Here is a 21693-nt window from a genome sequence, read left to right on the forward strand (position 1 = left end):
TTAAGAGATTCTCCACCCATGTCACTAGATCCATGACAACAGTTTTTCTTGAGACTAAGGATGAACCCCTCTTGGAAGTTTATTGGGATATTATCACGAAGTTACTCGATCGTAAACTGTATCACCAGTTCAGAGTAGGCACCTTACCCCTACGTTGGCTATCTCCCTGCTGGTAGCGACAAATGTTTATTTTTCCCAGATCTCACTGAAACTATCGACCACTTTTTATTTGTTTGCCCAGCGAACCAACACCCAAGGCATACCTGGCTAAAACCTGTATGTTTGTGTCTGGGAACAAGATCAGCTTTGGTTGCAAGTAGAATTTTGAAAAATGATACTTCAAATCTAGTTGTAACTGGAGTAGCAAAGATTTTGAGCTGGGCATGGGTTCTCCGGAAGAAGAATGGAGGGGTATAGTCGACAGGATTGTGGAAGCAGTGACAATTGTTGTAGGGGCTGCTGCTAGTATCTATTTTAGGACGGAGAGTATATACTATTGATTTTTTCATATATGATATGTATGAAGTCTATTGCTTGTTTATATATATTTAATATTATTTTAGGGAGGTTTTATATTGTACATATAGATCTATTTATAATAATGGATTTTAGACATTGTCTTATATTTCTGCACTAATTTGTATAGAATGTCTTTTATGATGAAGTATCGCAATAAATACTTAATGAGTGACTGTATGGAACTGCTCTTTTCTTGACCTCAACTAAAATGCCACAAAATAGCCAAACAAAATGTAAACTGATTAAAAGTGAAAGCAAAGGAAAAACAAATATTCTGTCAGGATTACTTGCTACACAAGCTATTTCTAGAAACATACTAACCCTTTCACTATGGTGTGCCCTGTATAGTTCACGAACATCAAAGTCATCCAAATCAAGACGAAGCTTCTCTTTACAAAGCTCACAAGTAGTTACAGCTTCCAACCTCGATCCTGGAAAAAACAAAAACAGTTTGTTCGGTATGCATGGAAAAAGGATAGTTTAAAATGCACAACTTCGTGCACATACTGCATGCTTTGATCACTGTTAAACTGGATTAGGCTTACCAGTACCACACGCAAAAATGTCAATGGACGACTAAGCATTGAAACAGAGGCTGCTAGACCTAGGTTGCACAAATTGTGGGTTTGTAAACACTTCTAAAGAACAGATCAAACCATCAGATAAAGTTAAAGGCATCAGTGAGGTGTTTGGTGGTTAAAGGGACAAAGCTGCATAGATCTAAAACCAACATGACAAAATTTAGATACAGTGAGCTAACACATAGGGTCATGCATACTTTATTCCAAAATGACTTATTTTTTTTTAAATCTGAAGGGGTACTCATCCTATTTGTTTTTCTTTTTAGCAGATTGCCTCACTCCCCTATAAAACATCAAGAAGGATTGGGGCACCACCAGCCATGTGTTCTTGCCCAGCAAGTGCCTCAGCAGGTATTTCTACAAGAATGTCAATCTCTGCCTAAAAGGGCCACTGCTATTAGAACTCTACATAGTAGGGTTTTGTAAGCACCAAAGTTCTATACATTGCCACAATGTGGCTGCTGCAAATGTAACATGTAGCACGAAACCTCAGCTGCAAGTGATCAACTCCACTAACACCTGTTAAGCGGACACCTCTTTGCTGAGGCAGCTGTGCGCTATACAAGTCTAGTTAACATTAACAGAGTGTGAAATTGCAAGACTGAAGTACCAGAAATAACTACATTCAAATGATCACATTCTTACACTAAACTGGAAGCAGCTCTACTTTTCTATAAACTGTTTTTTTGGTTTATTTTACCTTCATTTTGCTTTTGCAAAATTAAAGGATAGTTAAGAGTAGCTACTTATTGGTCTATGGCCTTTAGCCATAATGGATAGAAAAATTGAAATGTGGGAGGAAATACAGCACAAAGAGCATCAATATATTGATGGATGAATTAAAACTATAAACAACCTTAAGTCCATACAGACTGTAGTATGAAAGGCAGCTAACAAATAGTTTAGCAACAAAATACAATAGAGGGCGGGCTGAAATCTGCTATTATATCTATTTCATTTCCACTTTCATTCATACATGGGCAAAGCAGAAATACTGAAGGGTGTGTGGTCTCCATTCCAAAAAGACTGCCCTTGGTAACATGGACTGGCTTCACTTTTGGCTCCCGCATTTGTGAAGTTGTGTTCATATGAAATGTACACTGAAATCTAATAACCCAAACAGTTTGATGGTTAAGCCAAAATTGGACTTTAAGACGCTAAACACATGGTCAGCAGCTGGCAAGTCTAGTTCAAGTGACGGTAGAGTAAAACACTCAAGTGGGAGGAATATAAATAAAGAACTTGAGCAAAAAATTGGCTAAAGTGCTTTCAGTGCATAAGGAGGGTGACAAAATCCTTCAATACGGTGCTAGACCAAGATATTGTATGTAACAAAAGGTTTGTTTGAATAGTTTAATCTTCTTGCTGAATACCACATTCAAAACATTTCCTAAAATGTTCCCAGAAACATCCAAAAGCTGTGTCACCAGACATTCAACATTTCATCGTAGGCTGTAAGTGACTCACACCCAGGCAGAAAAACAGCAAGAATGATTCTAGTGAACTTTAAATACTTGAAGATATACAAAGGGTGCATTGAGATCCTTTTGTGAATCGCCCAGGCAGAAAAAAAGCAAGAAGGATTCTAGCTAATTTTAAAACTTACTCTTTAAAAGAAAGAATCCTCTGTGGAGCATTGAAGGCTGGATCATATAAAACAATGACTGTTTTTTTAGCATAAGGTCTGATATCTCCCGTACCACTCAAGTTAGGCAGTGGGAGCTCATCAGATTTATTCAGGAGCTAAAAGATCCGGGTGCCACTGCAAACATAAGATTTCCAGCATCTCTGAGGGCCATGAGAAATAACATGATGTATAACTTTAAAGACTGTCAAGGTGAGGGTTTTCCTTGAGCAGATTAAGGCCCAGTCGATATAATAGTTTTCTTATTGTGACCGCCATGCTAAAGGAGAGCTCATACGAGATATTCATAGTATACCTCAAGTTAGTAGGGAGGGTTCCCCAGGGTGGGTGGCGAGGGTCACTGGCAAAAAAGGCAACCTTAAAAGAATACAAAAAAATAGAATCACATTGGGTGGGGAGCATGTGGGAGAAAATTCCAAAAAGAAGTCCTTGTTTCTATTAGTTTTTCTTTTCCTTTTTGTTGTGTATTGGCTGCTTTTTTTCATGATTGGCTGAGTTACCCAGGTTTCTCTTGGCATATCAACTTCCTGTATGGTTGGGCCAGATATCCCTCAACCTTTAAAGATACTAACGTGGAAGGTCAATGGGCTCAGGGTGGCTTTGGGAAGGAAAAGGATCCTAGAATATTTAAAGTTGAGTGGGTTGGAGGTTATTCTCATCCAGGAATCCCATCTAAAAGAAGAATGGTCGGATATTTTAAAAATTTAACAATGGATAGAGCATGGTATATGCAACACGCAATCTTTTATAGTAAAAAGGATGGCTATTTTATTTAAAAGATCCTCCCAAATTATTTTAGGTGAAACCATGGTAGATCCATTAGGTAGATGGGCAATTGCTAAGGCAAAAATTTATGGCGTGTGGCTCACCTTTGTTGCCTATTATGGTCCAAACCTGGACGACCCTACACCTTCATACAACTTATTTTTGCACTTAGTTGACTTAAATGAACCTATTATGGGTGGTGATTTTAATGTTTTTATAGATCTAGCACAGGATACAACCTCCAAGAGGGCATCAGTAGATGTACCCAAAATGAGAAAATTCTTGAAACACCTAATTCAGGATATAGGCCTGGTTGATATATGGAAATTTATGGGCTCATAAAATAGGGCTGGGGGGGGGGGGGGGGGGGGGGGGTATATTTACCTTTCATAACAAAAAACACGGTCACCGATCTAAAATCGATTTTTGGTAGCCCATCATCAGCAATAACACTAAGAGTCTCTCATATCCCGGAACATCTATCAGACCATTCAGCGGTCGCACTTGAGATTTTGTTCAAAGACAGGGCACCTGAGCGACGCTGGACTATGAATTGAACCTTACTCTCAGAATCTTCCCTAGTTGACAATCTGAAAAAAATCAATGTATGAATTCTTTTCCTCTAATCTTGATTCTGCTCCCTTAAATATGGTATAGGATACATAGAAAGTTCATTTTAGCGGCTTTTTAACCCCTTCACTGCAGAGCTGTTTTCCCCCGCTGTGCTGGGGGACAGCGGGGCGCGCACAGCGCCCCGGTGCTTATGACAAGGTCAGCTCGTCATGAGCCACGGCACTCAGAGTTGAGCTGAGCTTGTCATGACCACGCCCGTTCCAATGGAACGCTCAGCACAGCAGGGAATCCACCCAGCATGCAAGCATTCCATGTAACTGGCGCGGTCATGACAAGCTCAGTTCGTCATGAGCACCGGAGCGCCGTGGCTCATGACGAGCTAACCGGGTCATGAGCACAGGAGGGGTTAATAACTAAGTAATTTACAAAATAAGAAGGTTAGGGAGGAAATTAAAACCTTAGAAGAATTGATTAAAACATTACAAAGCAACATAGGGTATACCGCAAATATATCAACTAAATCGTGCTTAGAAGCAGAGCTGATAAAGGCAAAAACTAACCTAGCTGATTATCAGGGTGACACGAAACTAGGAAGCCAGCAGACATGCCAATTATGAATATGGGGAAGGGTGTGGAAAGCTTCTGGCCTGGAAGATCAAAGCTAATCAGGCCAGAATTTCATCAAAGAATTAAAATGCCAAGCCACTGGGAATATCATCTCGGAGGATGGGGAAATTTAACTCATTTATACAATTTTTCCAGGACCTAAATACAGAAGATATTGATCAGAGTAAGGAACAGATAGAAACATTCTTTTGGGATTTCGATCTTCCCTCTCTTAATGAAGAAACTAGAGGTGAATTAAATGCTCCTACCACATTAGAAGAAGTTTATAACATAATAGCTTAAAAAAGGGTAAGGCCGCAGGGCCAGATGCCCTACCCAATGAAATCTACTCTTTACTGAAAGAAGAGCTGGCGCCCATCTTGCTTAAGCTTTTTAACCCTGCTTATATTCTAAATCAGGATCTCCCCTCCCCTCTTTGGACCTAGCCATCATAATAATTCGTCTCAAACCTAACAAGAACCCAAAAGGGTCTGAGAGTCGTACAGACCGATTTCCCTTCTTAATAGCGACTATAAGCTATATACGCAGATTCTCACTAAAAGGTTAGATCGGTTGGTAGGTCCATTGATACATAGTGACCAAGTTATTGGGCACAATAGATCTAGCAACAGAATATGGCAAACTCTAGACGGTGATGACATGTGACGCTGCTAAAGCTTTTGATAGGGTCAGCTGGCCTTTTCTTCAAGAGGTGATTCAGCGTTTTAATTTAGGACAAACCTTTGTATTAGCAATTAAGGCTCTATATAAAAACCCAATGGCCAGAGTACTGGTTAATGGGAATCTTTCTAAACAGTTAAAAATTGGTAGGGGTTCCAGACAGGGTTGCGCCCTCTCCATTGTTATTCAATCTTTATATTGAACCACTGGCTATAAAATTAAGAACATGCAGGAATATACTACCATTTTCATGCAATGGGTGGGAAAAGAAAATTGGGCTTTATGCCGATGACTTGATTTTTACGGTCCATTTTGATCTGTCTATATCAGCTATATGGGAAAAGCAAAATATCTGGTTATGATGGCAATCAACAAAAAAACAAAAATGCAATGTAATACCAACTACCAGGGAAATCTAATAAGACAAAATATCAGATATTTAGGGATCCGAGCAGTCCAAAATTTGGAGGAATTAGCAAAAGTGAACTTCGACCTAGTCACTTCTAAAGTAAAGAAACAACTTTAGCTTTGGGATTCCTTACCCTTATCAGGCAAATCTAACCTTTTAAAAATGTTTATTCTACCCAAATATACCTTCTTATTTAACACCATCCCCTTAGAATTCAAGAAGGAGTGGATAAAAAAAGTACAAGAATTTTTTTCTAGCTTTATATGGGGGAAATAAAAGACCCAGAACAAAAAATTTAGGAAGAAAAAGGAAAAAGGCGGTGTAGCAAGCCCAGACCTCCTCCAATATCACAGAGCTTTCCACCTCAAAATATTCAGGCAACTCTTGAAAGATACTCCTGACTTTTTCGTGCACTTACATTTGGCCCACCAAATATATCCAGGTTTTTTTCTCTTCAAATTTGGTGACCTTAAGTACTTTAACAAAGGGAGACTAAAGATTCTCCAGGGGGCATGCAAAATCTGGCATTAAATAAGAGTTGCATTGCAGATACCGTACTATAGTCACTAAGCGCCTATTTGGAAGTCACCTGGCACACCAGCCTGCTTACAAGACTCCCTTGCAGTACCTATGAAAGAAAAGGAATTCTTAGATGGGGCCAACTTTTTAAAGAATCGGATCCAATCTCTTGGCTAAAAATGCAGGAGATATCAGAAGGTTCTACCATAACAGAGACAAGCTTAGGAGAAATAGCAAAATGCCTACACATTAGTACCCAATAGTGCAGAATCAACTGATCAGGCATATATAAGTGGGCGATGCAAACAGAAAATCAACCCAAAACTAAAACGAAATCCAAAAAAAGGAGAAATGGAGTTCTTTCAGACCCCACTCACTTGAACGAGAAAGAGGGAAGGGCACACGTCACCTTAACACTTATGAAAGACAAGTTCTGCACCTCGCCTGAACTTCTTCAGATCATTCCATCATAATGCTTACCCTTATTGTGCCTATGCCCTACCCAATGGGCTATCACTGTGCCTTTCTCCACTTATCCTGTTGGATGCCCCATTTGCAGAACATCTTCCGACGGAAATCAATGAGCTTTTTTAGAGAAATCTAGGATCCGTGCAGCAGATCAGTATAATCTGGGAAGCGGAGAGGGTGTCAAACGCTCCTTTTATGATAGTTTAGAGAGGACACTCAAATGGCAGGAAACACAGAAGTCAGCAAGCACTGACCCTATCATAGCACAACAGATCAGGTCTACACAGACAGAATATCATGAAGTAGCCCCTAGGGAGAGTCGATATTGGGGCAAATATGCCATTGCACGTGCCTACAGAGAAGGCGAAAGGGCGTGGAATGCCCTTGCTACAGTGATAAAACTGCCATGGGCGGCTAAAGATATACTCAGTTTTCAGGATCAACATTGCCAGACGAGAGTTGATACTGCCAGTATATTAAGAACCTCTGCAGACTTCTACCGCTTGCTTTACACCAGACAGCAACGAGATCTAGTGGAAATGGCCCTGAACCTGTAGGAGGTCACCTAGGGCTGACTGGACAATGTTCAGACATTTCTGGAACAGGACTTCACCACTGATTAAAATCAGAGATGCAATACAAAAAAAAAAAAGTGAAGCCCCTGGACCAGACTGGCTCCCTGCTGAATTCTATAAAACATATGCAGAGAGTCAGACCCCAATTTTACTCACGGTCTTCAATGAGGCACGGCAGATGGGACAGCTCCCGAGACCATGTACAAGGCATTAATTATAGCACTATTATAGACTAGTAAGCCCATCTTTGATCAACTGTGAAATCAAACTTCTGGCTAACTATTTGCAAACAGGCTAACTCCCATTGACGCCTTACTCAGTCCGACCGATCAGTAGGGATTCATACCCAGGCGCTTCACCTCGCATATCCTTTGGATGCCATTGCGGTTCTGCAAGCTATTGGTCCAGAATTAGTTGCAAGGGCTATATTTTTTTATGCTACCAAGGCCTTAGATTCCCTCGAATGGGACTACTTGCAGTTTCTTTGGTAGGATGGGCTTGCCAAGCACATATATGTTCGATCAAGTTACTCTAATACAATCCTAAAAGTAAGGTGCGCATCAATGGTCGATCACCGACCCCTTTGTGATCGAGATACACTAAACAGGGCTGCCAGCCCTCAACCCTCCTCCTTGCCCTGGCAGCTGAAGCCCGGGCATCCAAACTGAGGCAGCACCACCATGCGTATGTGCTGCAATAACCTAGTCGCCATCTCTTCATCTCTATATGCAGAGGATTTTACGATTTATCTTGGGAGACCCCCATTTGAGCCTAAATGGCATACTGAGACAATCTGTCCACTTTGGAGGACCATTAGGAATCCACATTAATTGGGAGAAGTCACATCTCTTCCCCTCTCACGCAAGCCATAATTCCCTTTACCGAAGATTTTCCAGTGCACAGAGGAATTCAAATATTTGGGCATAAGGATATTTCGAGACCGGGTGGAAGAGATAAGCACCAATTACAAGGCAGCAATTCACACTAACTGAACAGATCACAGTAGATCTACCTCCCACTGTCCGGTGCAGGGAGCATTGCTTTGAAGAAAATGGTGTCCCTCCCCAAATACATTTCTACACCTCTTTATAAATATCCCCATCCCACTTTCAAATCTTTTTGAAATGTTGAAACCTCAGATGATACGGCTGGCAGGGTGGGAAAGCAGCCAAGAGTTAAGTGGGAAACCCTTACGTAGCTCTTTCAGGAGGGTAGCTTTGAGGTGTCTGCCAAGCAGCTCTATTTATAGTGTGCTAAAGATCATCATGCTAATCACTAGCATTGCGCCATCCCTTTTCTCCCCCATCTAGCGGTCGAATAAGGATATAAAGGCGCCAATCCCTTCTGCTTCCTTGGTTTGTATTCCTTTAGCTGGCCCATCTTTGGCCACTTGTACCACAACGGCATGGCAGAGACTTTGCCATAAAGAGGAAAAATTCCTTATATACTCCCCTCTGCCTGTTGAATACCACCCCGTTGTATGTTACACAAATGAGTCTGGAATCTCAAAATCAGAGAGGGCTACTTCATTGGGGCAACTTATAAAGAGATGGGCAGTTTCTCACACAAACAGATTTCACAGGCAGTATTCCTGCCTTACTTCCGTAATTCTTTACATACCTCCGGTTGCAATGCAATTCCAAAGCAGCTGTTGTAGCCTTCCCTGCTGACCCACCTAGCTTCGTTACACTACACAACATGCTTCAGGACACCAGTACTAAACACCTGTACCACCCACACCAACAGGGCGGGCTAGTCGATTGAGTTAGGCGTGGGAAACGACCTCTGATGAACAAAGGCACAGACAGCCCAGATTTCATCAAGTAGTAGACTAAGAATTATCCATTGCAAGTTCCATCAGAAGGCATATTACACTTCTTTCAGGCTACACAGGTTTGACCTTCACTATGACAACCATTGTGCCCGGTGCGGACAGACTGCCTGGCGCTGATTTTATAAATTTAGCATGGGATTGTAGTCTGGTGATGGCTCACTGGCTAGAAGTGCAGGCTGCACTTTCCCTCAGGGTGGAGGAGACCCTGCTACTGTTTACACTAATTGCCCTTCTCGATAATGTTAAAGATGCACATGCCTTACACAGGCGATATGTGGCACTGGCACTATTTGCTAAAAGGAGGGTTGTCTGTCGTTGGGGTCGTGGACGGACACCTAACTTTAAGACCAGGATTGCGGCTTTAAGTTACTGTAACGAGCAATTTATGCTGTATACAGAATTTCTATCTGTCCCTTCTAAATCTCTGGAGTTTTAAGGCCTGCACTGCACATATCTTCCGACACATCCCGCTAAACATAAACAGTCTGTGGTTGACCCGCCACCAGACGTTCTGTAATGACTATCTACAACAGACATCTTCAACAATGCTGCTTATTGTACCTGATTATTCTTAACAGGAATCGTGGGACGGTGATCGGCATCATTAATCAACAACAACCCAGAGAAAAAGAACATAAGCCCCTCAAACGTGACACCAAGGAGATCAATTGATTAGCAACATCCAAAATACTCACAAGAATTTTAACAAGACAGCAATAGCCTGGAAGGGGAACCAGCTGATCCATGGCACCTTATGCCAACCCAAGCAGAACTGAACTACGGCAGAAGCTCACCAAACTAGTACACAGTGTATATATGCATGAGAAAGTAAGTCAGCAAAATCACCACCATGGATAGCCTTTCTAATCAAAATACGCACCATGCACATCATTGCAGAAAGGGAAAAAACAAGCAAAACAGCCCCATAAGTGGTTTTAAAGATTCCAAAGACAAAACACCACTTTAGCACCCAGAGTGAAGTCTTAGTACATGTTCCCCAAAGGTGTGTCACCTTATATGGCCTAGCTGTTGACCAATCAGCCCACATAATTTCCTCACAAATTAAGCCAGCAAACAAGATTGGGAAGGAACGTGCGCATAGCTGCACTTTTTCAGAACCTGCTCAGCTCCTGCTTCGAAAATAGGGGAGCCATCAAAAGACAACTAACAAGTCAGCTAGACTCAAGAAGCTATTAAGCAACTCCAAATCAATGATGATCCACCTAAACGGTTCACATTACCTAGAACGAGCAGGACCACCATAATTCGAAGAGCATGGTAGTATCAGTTCAATAGACAGCATTACTATTAACAAGAAAATGTTGCGCCCCCCCCCTTACCCCCATCACATCTAATCCACGTCCGATGAAACAGGTGAAGACATAGATGGAGGTGAGTCAACAACCTTGTGATTGAAGCAGGTTTGCCTCACTAATGTCTGACACTAGATTAAAGACAATCCAGTAAACTGGAGATAATGGCCACTAAAGCAGAGATTTGTCTAATCCAAGTATGCTGACTGGTTTCATCAGTGCCTCATTAAAAGGCAGCAAAGGCTTCGAAGAGGCAGGGCCAGACAGAAAGATTTTTGTAAATAAAACAGATTTAAAAACTCTAACCTGCATAGTGGCAGCACCAACAACTCCAGTCTCATTAAAATAGGAAATTTGTTCCAAAAGAAAATTAGGGCACAGTCAACATAGACTGACTTTAATTCTATGCATTATAAATGCAAAAGGCACAATAGAAACGCTCAGACACCAAAGAAGAGAAGGCACATATCTACATCTTCACACACCTTCCTTGATGCCATATCTATGGCATCAGAAAACAACGGAAATCACAAGACCCAAGGAGACAGCACCAGGATCAGCTCTAAAGGTCACTTCTTGAACCGACAACACCAGACACCTGGAATACTGGTTGCGGGCCCTGCGCCAACACTGTAAAAAAATGGTCAAGGCATTCGGGGCAAAGTAGACAAAGTAAACAAAAGGGGAACACCCGTTCAAAGCAGGCCAGGATACAAATTGCAAACAGAAGGGCATGCAACAAGCCTGGTAACTCCTCAGGGCACGAAGAGACACCAGAAGGAGTTGAGGGAGCCAGACACTAACCAACAAAGCCTGGATAAACACCACCAATTAAGCAGTGTAAGCATCAAATGTGGAAAAAGGTGGGAGCGAATTAAGCAATACAAGGAACATCACGACAACAAAGCTGGAAAATGGACCTCTGCCCCACTAGGCAGGAGCCAAGCCCAAAGAAGAGGATTAGTTTGGAGCTGTTGGGTAAACTTGAACACATTGCCTGTCTGGAGGTCGAGAGCAATGTCTTGTAGGAGGAAAACCTCCTAATGAAACAGATGTGAAGAGGTGACAAGATGGTAACCAAGACGAGGAAAAGTTCACTTGATATTACCATGAGAGTTAAATGCAACTACCTTCACTGGTCTGCATTGTCAATTTAAGGGGTACAACCTGCATTCACCAGAGCCTGAAGAGACAAAGGCCCAAACCAGGTCAAGAATGGCTCAGAACTCCAGCACACTCAGCTGAATGGTAGAAATCTGAAAGGAGTCTAAACTGCCAGAAATAGGATGCACGGTGCATTCAAAAACTTTAGAATGGAAGAAAAATGTATAACCCAGCACAGAGGACCGAAAAAAGGAGGTGGAAAAAAGAACTAGCATAATACCAGGTGGCACCATATATGCTTCCGTGAATTCACATCCGGAGAGGTGTTTGAGTGGACTTGAAGAATCAATTGTCTGTGCAAGAGAGCTAATGCTAAGTTTTTCAGATCCCGTCTGGTGCTTGGAGGAGATTTATGTGATGAGGAATTTGCAGGTACAAATAACCAACAGAAAACACATCCCTACTGAAAATCTGGATGTAATTGGAACTAGTAGAATATTCCATTAAATCATATTCTGCATTAGGTCCAGCAATCACTTCTGTTCACGATGCACTCAAAATTCCTGAACATTTGAGGAACAAACCCAATTGAAAATAGTTAATTCAGACTTAATTTCAAACAAACGTGTGCAGTTTTAACCTCAACTATTTTAGAAATGGTCCTGCAGTAAAGCCTTCTCGCATTAAAGAGCAGCTCTACTAACTTAGCAACAGTCACTGCAGGCAATATGTAACTCCAGCAGCAAATTGCCTTTAGGAGTTAGATCCTAGTTTATTTTACCAAGTCAATACAGTTTTAATATATATATATATATATATATATATATATATATATATATATATATCCATATCCACACAGAAAGGTTACCCTTACGTAAGAGCCCAAAACAAGGTGAGTGTTGCTTAAATCCATTTATTGGCTCAGAGGCTGCCAGCACGGAGTGTGAAAGCATCGCAGCAGAATATACAGCCTAACGCGTTTCGGGCCAACGCCCTTTGTCAAAGGCTCTATCCATTTTCACCTCACAGCGTAATGTCCATTAAATATTCACCGGTACTTGTCCAAGTAGGCGTGGCCATTTCGCACAGCCTTCTGGTACCTGTAGTATGTTCCCCAAGTGAGGCGCTGTAAGATGAAGAATTACGGATTGTTAAAACCACAGTGGGTGCTATGATTTTTTTCGAAACCACCATGTCAGCATGTGATAGTCTCTGGCAAGCTCCTTGTTCCTGTTTGTCAGCGCACGCTGGTTAGCGTCGCTCAGGTCCGCTACTGCAGATGGGCTTCCTCCACGACCGGGTCGGCCGTAACAATATCCACACAGAAAGGTTACCCTTACGGAAGAGCCCAAAACAAGGTGAGTGTTGCTTAAATCCATTTATTGGCTCAGAGGCTGCCAGCACGGAGTGTGAAAGCATCGCAGCAGAATATACAGCCTAACGCGTTTCGGGCCAACGCCCTTTGTCAAAGGCTCTATCCATTTTCACCTCACAGCGTAATGTCCATTACATATTCACCGGTACTTGTACAAGTGGGCGTGGCCATTTCGCACAGCCTTCTGGTACCTGTAGTATGTTCCCCAAGTGAGGCGCTGTAAGATGAAGAATTACGGATTGTTAAAACCACAGTGGGTGCTATGATTGTTTTCGAAACCACCATGTCAGCATGTGATAGTCTCTGGCAAGCTCCTTGTTCCTGTTTGTCAGCGCACGCTGGTTAGCGTCGCTCAGGTCCGCTACTGCAGATGGGCTTCCTCCACGACCGGGTCGGCCGTAACAATATCCACACAGAAAGGTTACCCTTACGGAAGAGCCCAAAACAAGGTGAGTGTTGCTTAAATCCATTTATTGGCTCAGAGGCTGCCAGCACGGAGTGTGAAAGCATCGCAGCAGAATATACAGCCTAACGCGTTTCGGGCCAACGCCCTTTGTCAAAGGCTCTATCCATTTTCACCTCACAGCGTAATGTCCATTAAATATTCACCGGTACTTGTCCAAGTGGGCGTGGCCATTTCGCACAGCCTTCTGGTACCTGTAGTATGTTCCCCAAGTGAGGCGCTGTAAGATGAAGAATTACGGATTGTTAAAACCACAGTGGGTGCTATGATTGTTTTCGAAACCACCATGTCAGCATGTGATAGTCTCTGGCAAGCTCCTTGTTCCTGTTTGTCAGCGCACGCTGGTTAGCGTCGCTCAGGTCCGCTACTGCAGATGGGCTTCCTCCACGACCGGGTCGGCCGTAACAATATCCACACAGAAAGGTTACCCTTACGGAAGAGCCCAAAACAAGGTGAGTGTTGCTTAAATCCATTTATTGGCTCAGAGGCTGCCAGCACGGAGTGTGAAAGCATCGCAGCAGAATATACAGCCTAACGCGTTTCGGGCCAACGCCCTTTGTCAAAGGCTCTATCCATTTTCACCTCACAGCGTAATGTCCATTAAATATTCACCGGTACTTGTCCAAGTGGGCGTGGCCATTTCGCACAGCCTTCTGGTACCTGTAGTATGTTCCCCAAGTGAGGCGCTGTAAGATGAAGAATTACGGATTGTTAAAACCACAGTGGGTGCTATGATTGTTTTCGAAACCACCATGTCAGCATGTGATAGTCTCTGGCAAGCTCCTTGTTCCTGTATATATATTTTAAAAAAGAGTCAAGACAGAAAGACTAAGATCTAATATGGTTGTTACTTGGCATTTGGAATATGATCTCTACATAAGGAAAATGCTACTTACCAGTATGTATCTGTTCTTGGCATGTAGAGCTGCAGAGTTGACACTTGGCAATAGATCGCCACCTGGTGTTGGGCAGATCGCCACCTGGTGTTGGGCTCGGATGATTGCAGGTTGTCGTCTTCTTGGAAGTCTTTGTAGTCACGAGATAGGTGACTCCTCCCTTGGACAATACTGCGCATGGTCATCAACTCCATCCTCAGATTGTTTTTCGCCATGATGGGAAATGATGGAGTTAGTAGAAGTAAAGAGAAAGGATGTCCATGCGTGTGCATCTAAGTAAGATGAGAACTGGAACAGATACAAGTCCCAGGGAGGCGGGAGGGCGTGTAAGACTCTGCAGCTCTACATGCCAAGAACAGATGCATACTGGCAAGTAGCATTTTCCGTTCGAGCCATATGAGCTGCACACTTAGCATCGATTGTGCAGCAGTGTCTCCCCTAGCGGTGGTCGCTTGTATCCGTTGCAGTAGTTTGAAACAGTGTTCTAAGGACAGCTTGGCCCACTGCAGCTTGCCCTGCACATCAACACAATAGTGTTTAGTGAAGGTGTGTGGTGTAGACCATGTTGCTGCCTTGCATATGTCCTCTAGTGGTATATTTCCTAAGAAAGCCATAGAGGCTCCTAGTTTGCGTGTGGAGTGCGCTCTAGGAGGAATTGTTAGTGTACGTTTTGCTTTTTGATAGCATATTTGTATACACTTGGCAATCCCCCCCCTTAGAGACTGGGTTGCCTTTGTGTGGAGGAGAGAAAGATACAAATAATTGTTTTGTCTTTCTAAAGGATTTAGTCCTATCTGTGTAGTATAACAGAGCTCTTTTAACATCTAAGGCCCTTTCTGCCACAGAGTCTGGGTTTTGGAAAAACACAGGTAGCTCTACAGATTGGTTTAGTTGAAAAGGAGTGATAACCTTTGGTAGAAATTTAGGATTAGACCTAAGAACCACTTTATTAGGATGTATTTGAAATAATGGTTCTTGTATTGTGAAGGCTTGTATTTCACTAACTCTTCTGAGAGAGGTGATGGCAACAAGGAAAGCAGTTTTCCATGAGTCTTGTAAGGACAATGTTTAGGTTCCATACAGGAGCAGGTGGTAACCTAGGTGGGATTGTTCGCTTCAATCCTTCCATGATGCTTTGATTGCAGGTACTCTGAAAAGAGATAGATGTTGCCTATTCTGTAAATATGCTGCAATTGCTGCTAGATGCAGGCGTGTGGAAGAATAAGCCAAATTGGACCTTTGTAGATGTAAAAGGTAACAAATGATATTTTGGATGGAAGCATCCAGTGGATCAATGTGAACATTTTTGCAAATCTTTTCCATTTAGCGGCATAACACGCTCTGGTAGTAGGTTTTCTAGCTTCCTTAATAATGTTCATACAGTCTGGAGGTAGGTTTAAGTAACCAAACTCTAAGACTTCAGGAGCCAGATCGCCAAATTCAGTTGGCTTGGTTCTGGGTGTCTTATTTCTCCATGGTTCTGTGTTAACAGGGAGGGTGTGAGCTGTAACTTTTGATGTGGAACCAGTGAGAGATCTAGTAGTGTGGTGAACCACGGCTGGCGTGCCCATGTGGGAGCTACTAGTATTAGTTTGAGAGACTGTTGTCGGACTGTTGCGCACTACTAGTGGAAAGAGTGGGAGAGGCGGAAAAGCGTACGCAAATCTGCCTGACCAATTCATCCATATCGCATCGCCTTCGGACCGTGGGTGTAGAAACCTGGTGGCGAAGGTTGGGCATTTTGCATTTTCGTGGGTGGCAAACAGATCCATCTGTGGCTGCCCCCACCTTTGGAAAAATGGTTGGAGAACCTGTGGGTGCAACTCCCATTCGTGAATCTGTTGTGACTGCCGACTCAACAGATCTCCTATCGGATTGTGAATTCCTGGGAGGTGTTCTACAGTCAGGTGTATGTTTTGATGAATGGCCCATCTCCAAATGTTCTGTGGGAGCTGGGACAGTTGCAGAGAGCGTGTCCCCCCCTGTTTTTATATATAGTACATGGCTGTCATATTTTACGTCCGGATTAAGACAGCTATGTTTTGTACTTGTAATTGAAACGTTTTGAGTGCTAAGAATATTGCTAGCAGCTCTAGATTGTTGATATGGAACAGTTTTTGTTGGTTGTTCCATTGGCCTTGTGTGGTGTAATGTAAGAGATGGGCTCCATCCCGTGAGGGATGCGTCTGTTGTGAGCACTATTTGTGGAACCGGGTCGAGGAACGTCCGTCCTCTTGTCAAGTTTTTGGTGGTCTACCATTTCAGAGAGAGATACGTACGGCTGTCTACCAACACCGGGTCTGTGAGCTTGCCTGGTTCCAATGTTGTGCTAGACATTCTTATAATGGGCGCATTTGTAGTCTTGCATGTGGAACTATGAAGATGCAAGATGCCATCATGCCTATTAGTCTCATGAACACTCTGGCTTGGAGAGACTGCTGGTTTTGAAAAGTGGAGAATAAGGCCTGAATGCTGTGTATCCTGGCTGGACTGGGATACGCTAGAGCTGTAGATGTGTATGGTAGCTCCTAGATACTGATGAACATGCGAAGGCTGCAGGTGCGACTTGGTGCAGTTTATTGTGAACCCCAGGTTGAATTGTCCGATTTGTGTGTTGGACACTGACTGAATGATTTGGCTTTTATGAGCCAATCGTCGAGGTAAGGGAGACAAGTATCAGTTGTCTTCTGAGATGTGCAGCTACTACTGCTAAGCACTTTGTGAACACCTGTGATGCTGTTGTGACCCCAAATGAAAGGACTTTGAACTGGTAATGCTGTCCTTGTATTACAAACCTTAAATACTTCCTGTGAGCAGGATGTATAGGAACGTGAAAATAGACGTCCTTTAGGTCTAGTGTTGAAAGAAAATCGCCTTGTTGCAGCAGTGGGAGTACTTGTTGCAGAATGATCATGTGAAAATGATCTGATTGTATGTAATGGTTGAGGGGCCTGAGGTCGAGAATTGGTCTTAGTGTCCCGTCCTTTTTGGGGATTAGAAAGTACAGGGAGTAAACTCCTGTTCCTTGTCCTTCTAAAGGAACCAATTGAATAGCATCCTTTTGTAGAAGCGCTAGAACTTCCTGTTGAAGCAGAGTCAGATGGTCTGTAGACATTGGACGCTGTCTGGGTGGTATGTTTGGGGGGGTTGCTGTGAGTTCTAGGCAGTAGCCATGTTGGATAATCTGTCTCACCCACCTGTCCGTTGTGATGGAGTTCCAGACAAGTAGGAACTGTGATAATCTGCCCCCTACAGGAGTGGAATGCTGTTGGGAGAGCAGAGGGAAGTCACTGTTTTGAGTGGAAGAGGAGCGGTTGTTGTTACCTCTACCGCTCCCCTTATTATTGCCTCTGTACACAGGTTTAGTTTATTTGTTTAGCACAGTTAATTAAAACCATTGCTGTGAAATATCCAAATTAGCACAATTATCACATCAAGAAACAAAACTGAAGAAATACACTGTCATTTTTAAAAAATCTATACATGTAAAAACAATTTTAAAACTACCAGTGTTAAGTTACTATTGAAGTCCAAAAAGTGAAAAGATTAGAACAAGAGGTGCTAGACAAGGGGACAAAAAAAGTCAGTAATAGGTTTTTGGGCGGGGGGGCAGGAAGCATAGGAGCCGAGGAGGGTGAAAAGAAGTTTGCCAAGAGTCTCACAAACTTTCCAACCCTGGCAAGCGCTTGAATATCTGTGGAGGTAAAACACAGAGCCGTCGCCTCCTAGCATGACCTAGTGCCCCATTTTAAAAATAAAGGTTTTAATAAATGCCTTCTGGGGCCATCCATAGCGGGGCAACACAGTAGGTGCGGCCATGCCTCTGTATCCTCCTCTAAAGTAGCCTTTGTTAGAGGAGGTTTGTGTGTGCGACTTGAAAGATGATGTTGTATCTGCTGAGGTTTGCTTGGAGCCTCCTCTATGAAAGGAGCGGCGAAAAGCACTTCTAGTCTGTGTGGATGGTAACGCTCCCATAGACTTCGCTGTGTCTGTGTCCTTTTTCATTTTTTCTAGTGTAGTGTCTACATCCGGCCCAAACAATTGGTTCGGATTGAAAGGCTGGTTTAAAATGGTAGTCTGCACCTCCGTCTTAAACCCGGAAATGCGTAGCCACGCATGTCGTCCGAGTAGGTCACTAGTATTGACTGCTCTGGATGCTGTGTCAGCTACATCTAGTGCACATTTTATTGAGGCATTGGATATTAATTTGCCTTCTTGTATGAGGTCTGTTGCCTGATCTTTGAATTGATCAGGGAGGTGCTCTAATAGTGTTTCCAATTTATCGTAGTGAGCCCTGTTATAGCGTAAGAGAAGGGCTTGTGTATTTGCTACGCGCCATATATTTGTAGCTTGCGCAGCAATACGTTTACCTGACGCGTCAATAACCTTGGATTCTTTCGTCAGGTGGGGGAGTGTTACCAGAAGTCTGAGAATTAGCTCTTTTCCGTGCATTGGACACTACTAAAGAGTCTAGTGGCAGATGTCCCTTAATATAGACTGGATCAGATGGTGCTGGTCTATATTTCTTTTCTATTCTTGGATTTAACACACTACACCGCATAGGTTCTTTAAATATTTCTGGAGCAGGTTTAATTACTCCTTTGATCATGGGTAGTATTTGCGTAGACCTTTGCAGTCGCAAATGTATCCAGTAAATAATCCTCCTCAATGGCATCAGAGTGCATTGAAACCCCGTGATAAAGGGCAGCTCTATTTAAGAGGTGATTAAACCCAATACTATCTTTCGGAGGGGAAGGTTTTGTAGGGTAGTACTGAGGATCAGGAATGTCAGGCACATTGCGTGGTGGGAACTCCTATATATCGTCATCTGTAGGATATGTATCTGGATTGATATCTTCATCTACAGGGTATGCATGTGGGTCTGGTATGTCATCCCCCCCACCTAGATCATACTAATCAGTGTGGTGTGATGATGCAGGAGATTGAATAGGAGAAATTGTAGGTGAAATGTAAGGAAGGATTGGAGAGGAAGAAGGTGAAGGAGAGGAAGGGTGCATTGGAGAAGTTGCACAATCCTTTTTGGCAGGAACCACAGGTAGAAGTGGTCAAAGGGGCATGCGCAGACATAGTGTCTCACATGCTCACCCCAGCGCCGGTAAAAGCAGTGTGTGCCCAGCTGAAATGGAGCCGAGATTTACTGGCCCCTGGCACTAATTGCAGCATCCTCGCCTCTGAAAGCAGTTAAGTTAAGCCAATGCCATCATTGTCATTGCTGGCCATATTTTGTGGTTTTCTGTTGCTAGACGTCCTTATTCATGCACCACACAAAAGGTAAAGATATCCTTTGTTGTTTTCGAGGGGGCTTAAAATCTTGGGCAGAGATATGTATGTATTTCTCTTGAATTTATTGCGAGTGGTTAGGTTTTACATATTAATTTAGGTGAACGTGAAAGTAGATGGTGCTGTTGCCGCTTTCTGTGACCAATTGTGAGTTAATCATCAGCTGAAATTTACTTTTTATGTGAGTTCGTTCTCCCAGAGATAACAGGCAGGGGTTTTAGTGGGCCAGGTGCTTCAAAGCAGGCGCTGAGACGAATAGCTATTGGGGCTCCATTTTTGCCTTCAGGGTGCAAAAATATATATATACCAACTCGGCAGCAGCACTACTGCTCAGAAAGCCTTTGTCAGTTCAAAACAACTGTTTTCATTCTTTCAGTCTCATCATTTCAGACCTGAAGCGTTTTCAATATTATATACAACAAAGCCATAGTTTTTGCATATTTATCTTATGCAACGAACAACCACTTGGGTCTCCATTTTCGCCCTTAGATAAATCTCAACTCAACAGCAGCACAAAGCCTTTGATGTAATTCCAAATAGGCTCGTTCAAGTTTGTTCACAGTTCCATCATTTCAGAAATGAAGCATTTTCAATGTTATATATTATATACAACAAACTCATAGTTCTTGCTTATTTATCTTATGCAACTAACTATCGGGGTCTCTGTTTTCGCCCTCAGGGTGAAGAAAAAAAATCTTCTCTTCAGTAGCATCATTGCACAAAGATTTTGATGTAATTTCAAATATACTGGTTTTAGTTCTTTCACTGTCACATCTTTTCAGAGCTGAAGAATTTTCAATATTATAATTTATATACAACAATCCATAGTTGTTGCTTATTTATCTTATGCAACTAGCAACCATTGGCAAAGCCAATAGTCCTGACTTGTTGCAGGTATAATGTTACTGGTTGTATCTGATATATCATGAAAAAAAGCAAAATACCAGTAGGGTGGCACACAATGCTGAGCACAGGTTTTTGTTTACATGTTTTTAAGCAATGCCCTTGATTTTATCGGTCATGGCCCTTTTAGAGATCCCCCAGGTTTTTCATCCCACTTAAAGCCCTTTACCCAGGCGATCCATGTCAGTTGTGTATACATCGCCGGAGTTCGATCTAAAAATCTATGTTTAGCTTTTGTTGCGTGTCTGTTTATAGTAGATAAATACTGCTATTTAAAGAGAGCAAGACTAGCTGAGACTGACTGACCGAGAGGGAGAGAGAGACTGACTGACTGAGGGAGAGAGAGAGTGACTTAAAGAGAGAGACTGACTATGAGAGACAGAGACAGAGAGAGAGACTGAACAGAGACTGACTGACAGAGACTGACTGACAGAGTGACTCTGACAGAGAGATGGACTGAGGGAGAGAGAGATGGACTGAGGGAGAGAGAGATGGACTGAGGGAGAGAGAGATGGACTGAGGGAGAGAGAGATGGACTGAGGGAGAGAGAGATGGACTGAGGGAGAGAGAGATGGACTGAGGGAGAGAGAGAGATGGACTGAGGGAGAGAGAGAGATGGACTGAGGGAGAGAGAGATGGACTGAGGGAGAGAGAGAGATGGACTGAGGGAGAGAGAGAGATGGACTGAGGGAGAGAGAGATGGACTGAGGGAGAGAGAGAGATGGACTGAGGGAGAGAGAGATGGACTGAGGGAGAGAGAGATGGACTGAGGGAGAGAGATGGACTGAGGGAGAGAGATGGACTGAGGGAGAGAGATGGACTGAGGGAGAGAGATGGACTGAGGGAGAGAGACAGAGTCAGACAGAGAAAGAAAGAGAGAAACTGACAGACTGATTGACGGAGAGACTGACTGGCTGACAGACAGACTGACTGACAGAGAGAGACTGACAGAGAGAGTGTGTTGGAATTGGGGTCAAAGTGTGTATGAAGCTATGCAATGCCTCTTAAGATTGCTATTGTCTACTAATAAAAATGTATTGTCAAAATGTGCTCTTTGTAGTTGCATCTGCTTTTGAAATACAGCATTGCATAATGTCCTGAAACAGGTTTTTTTTACTCTAGTCCCGCCACCCCCCCCCCCCACTGATCCCGCCCCTACTGGT

At 43.0% G+C, this 21693-nt stretch overlaps 1 protein-coding gene across 2 annotated transcripts in view; it reads right to left on the minus strand.

Moving 5' to 3' along the window:
* The window catches only part of MARCHF7 (membrane associated ring-CH-type finger 7), a 263235-nt gene that overhangs the window by 93526 nt on the left and 148016 nt on the right, over positions 1–21693 (minus strand). For both annotated transcript variants that reach the window (XM_078681680.1, XM_078681681.1), the window contains exon 8: positions 841–950. In XM_078681680.1, coding sequence (XP_078537806.1) covers positions 841–950 — 110 coding nt within the window. The remainder of the gene's footprint in view (positions 1–840; positions 951–21693) is intronic.

The sequence above is a fragment of the Lissotriton helveticus genome, chromosome 3_1 (genome assembly GCF_964261635.1).
Source record: "Lissotriton helveticus chromosome 3_1, aLisHel1.1, whole genome shotgun sequence".
Classification (NCBI taxonomy): Eukaryota; Metazoa; Chordata; class Amphibia; order Caudata; family Salamandridae; genus Lissotriton; species Lissotriton helveticus.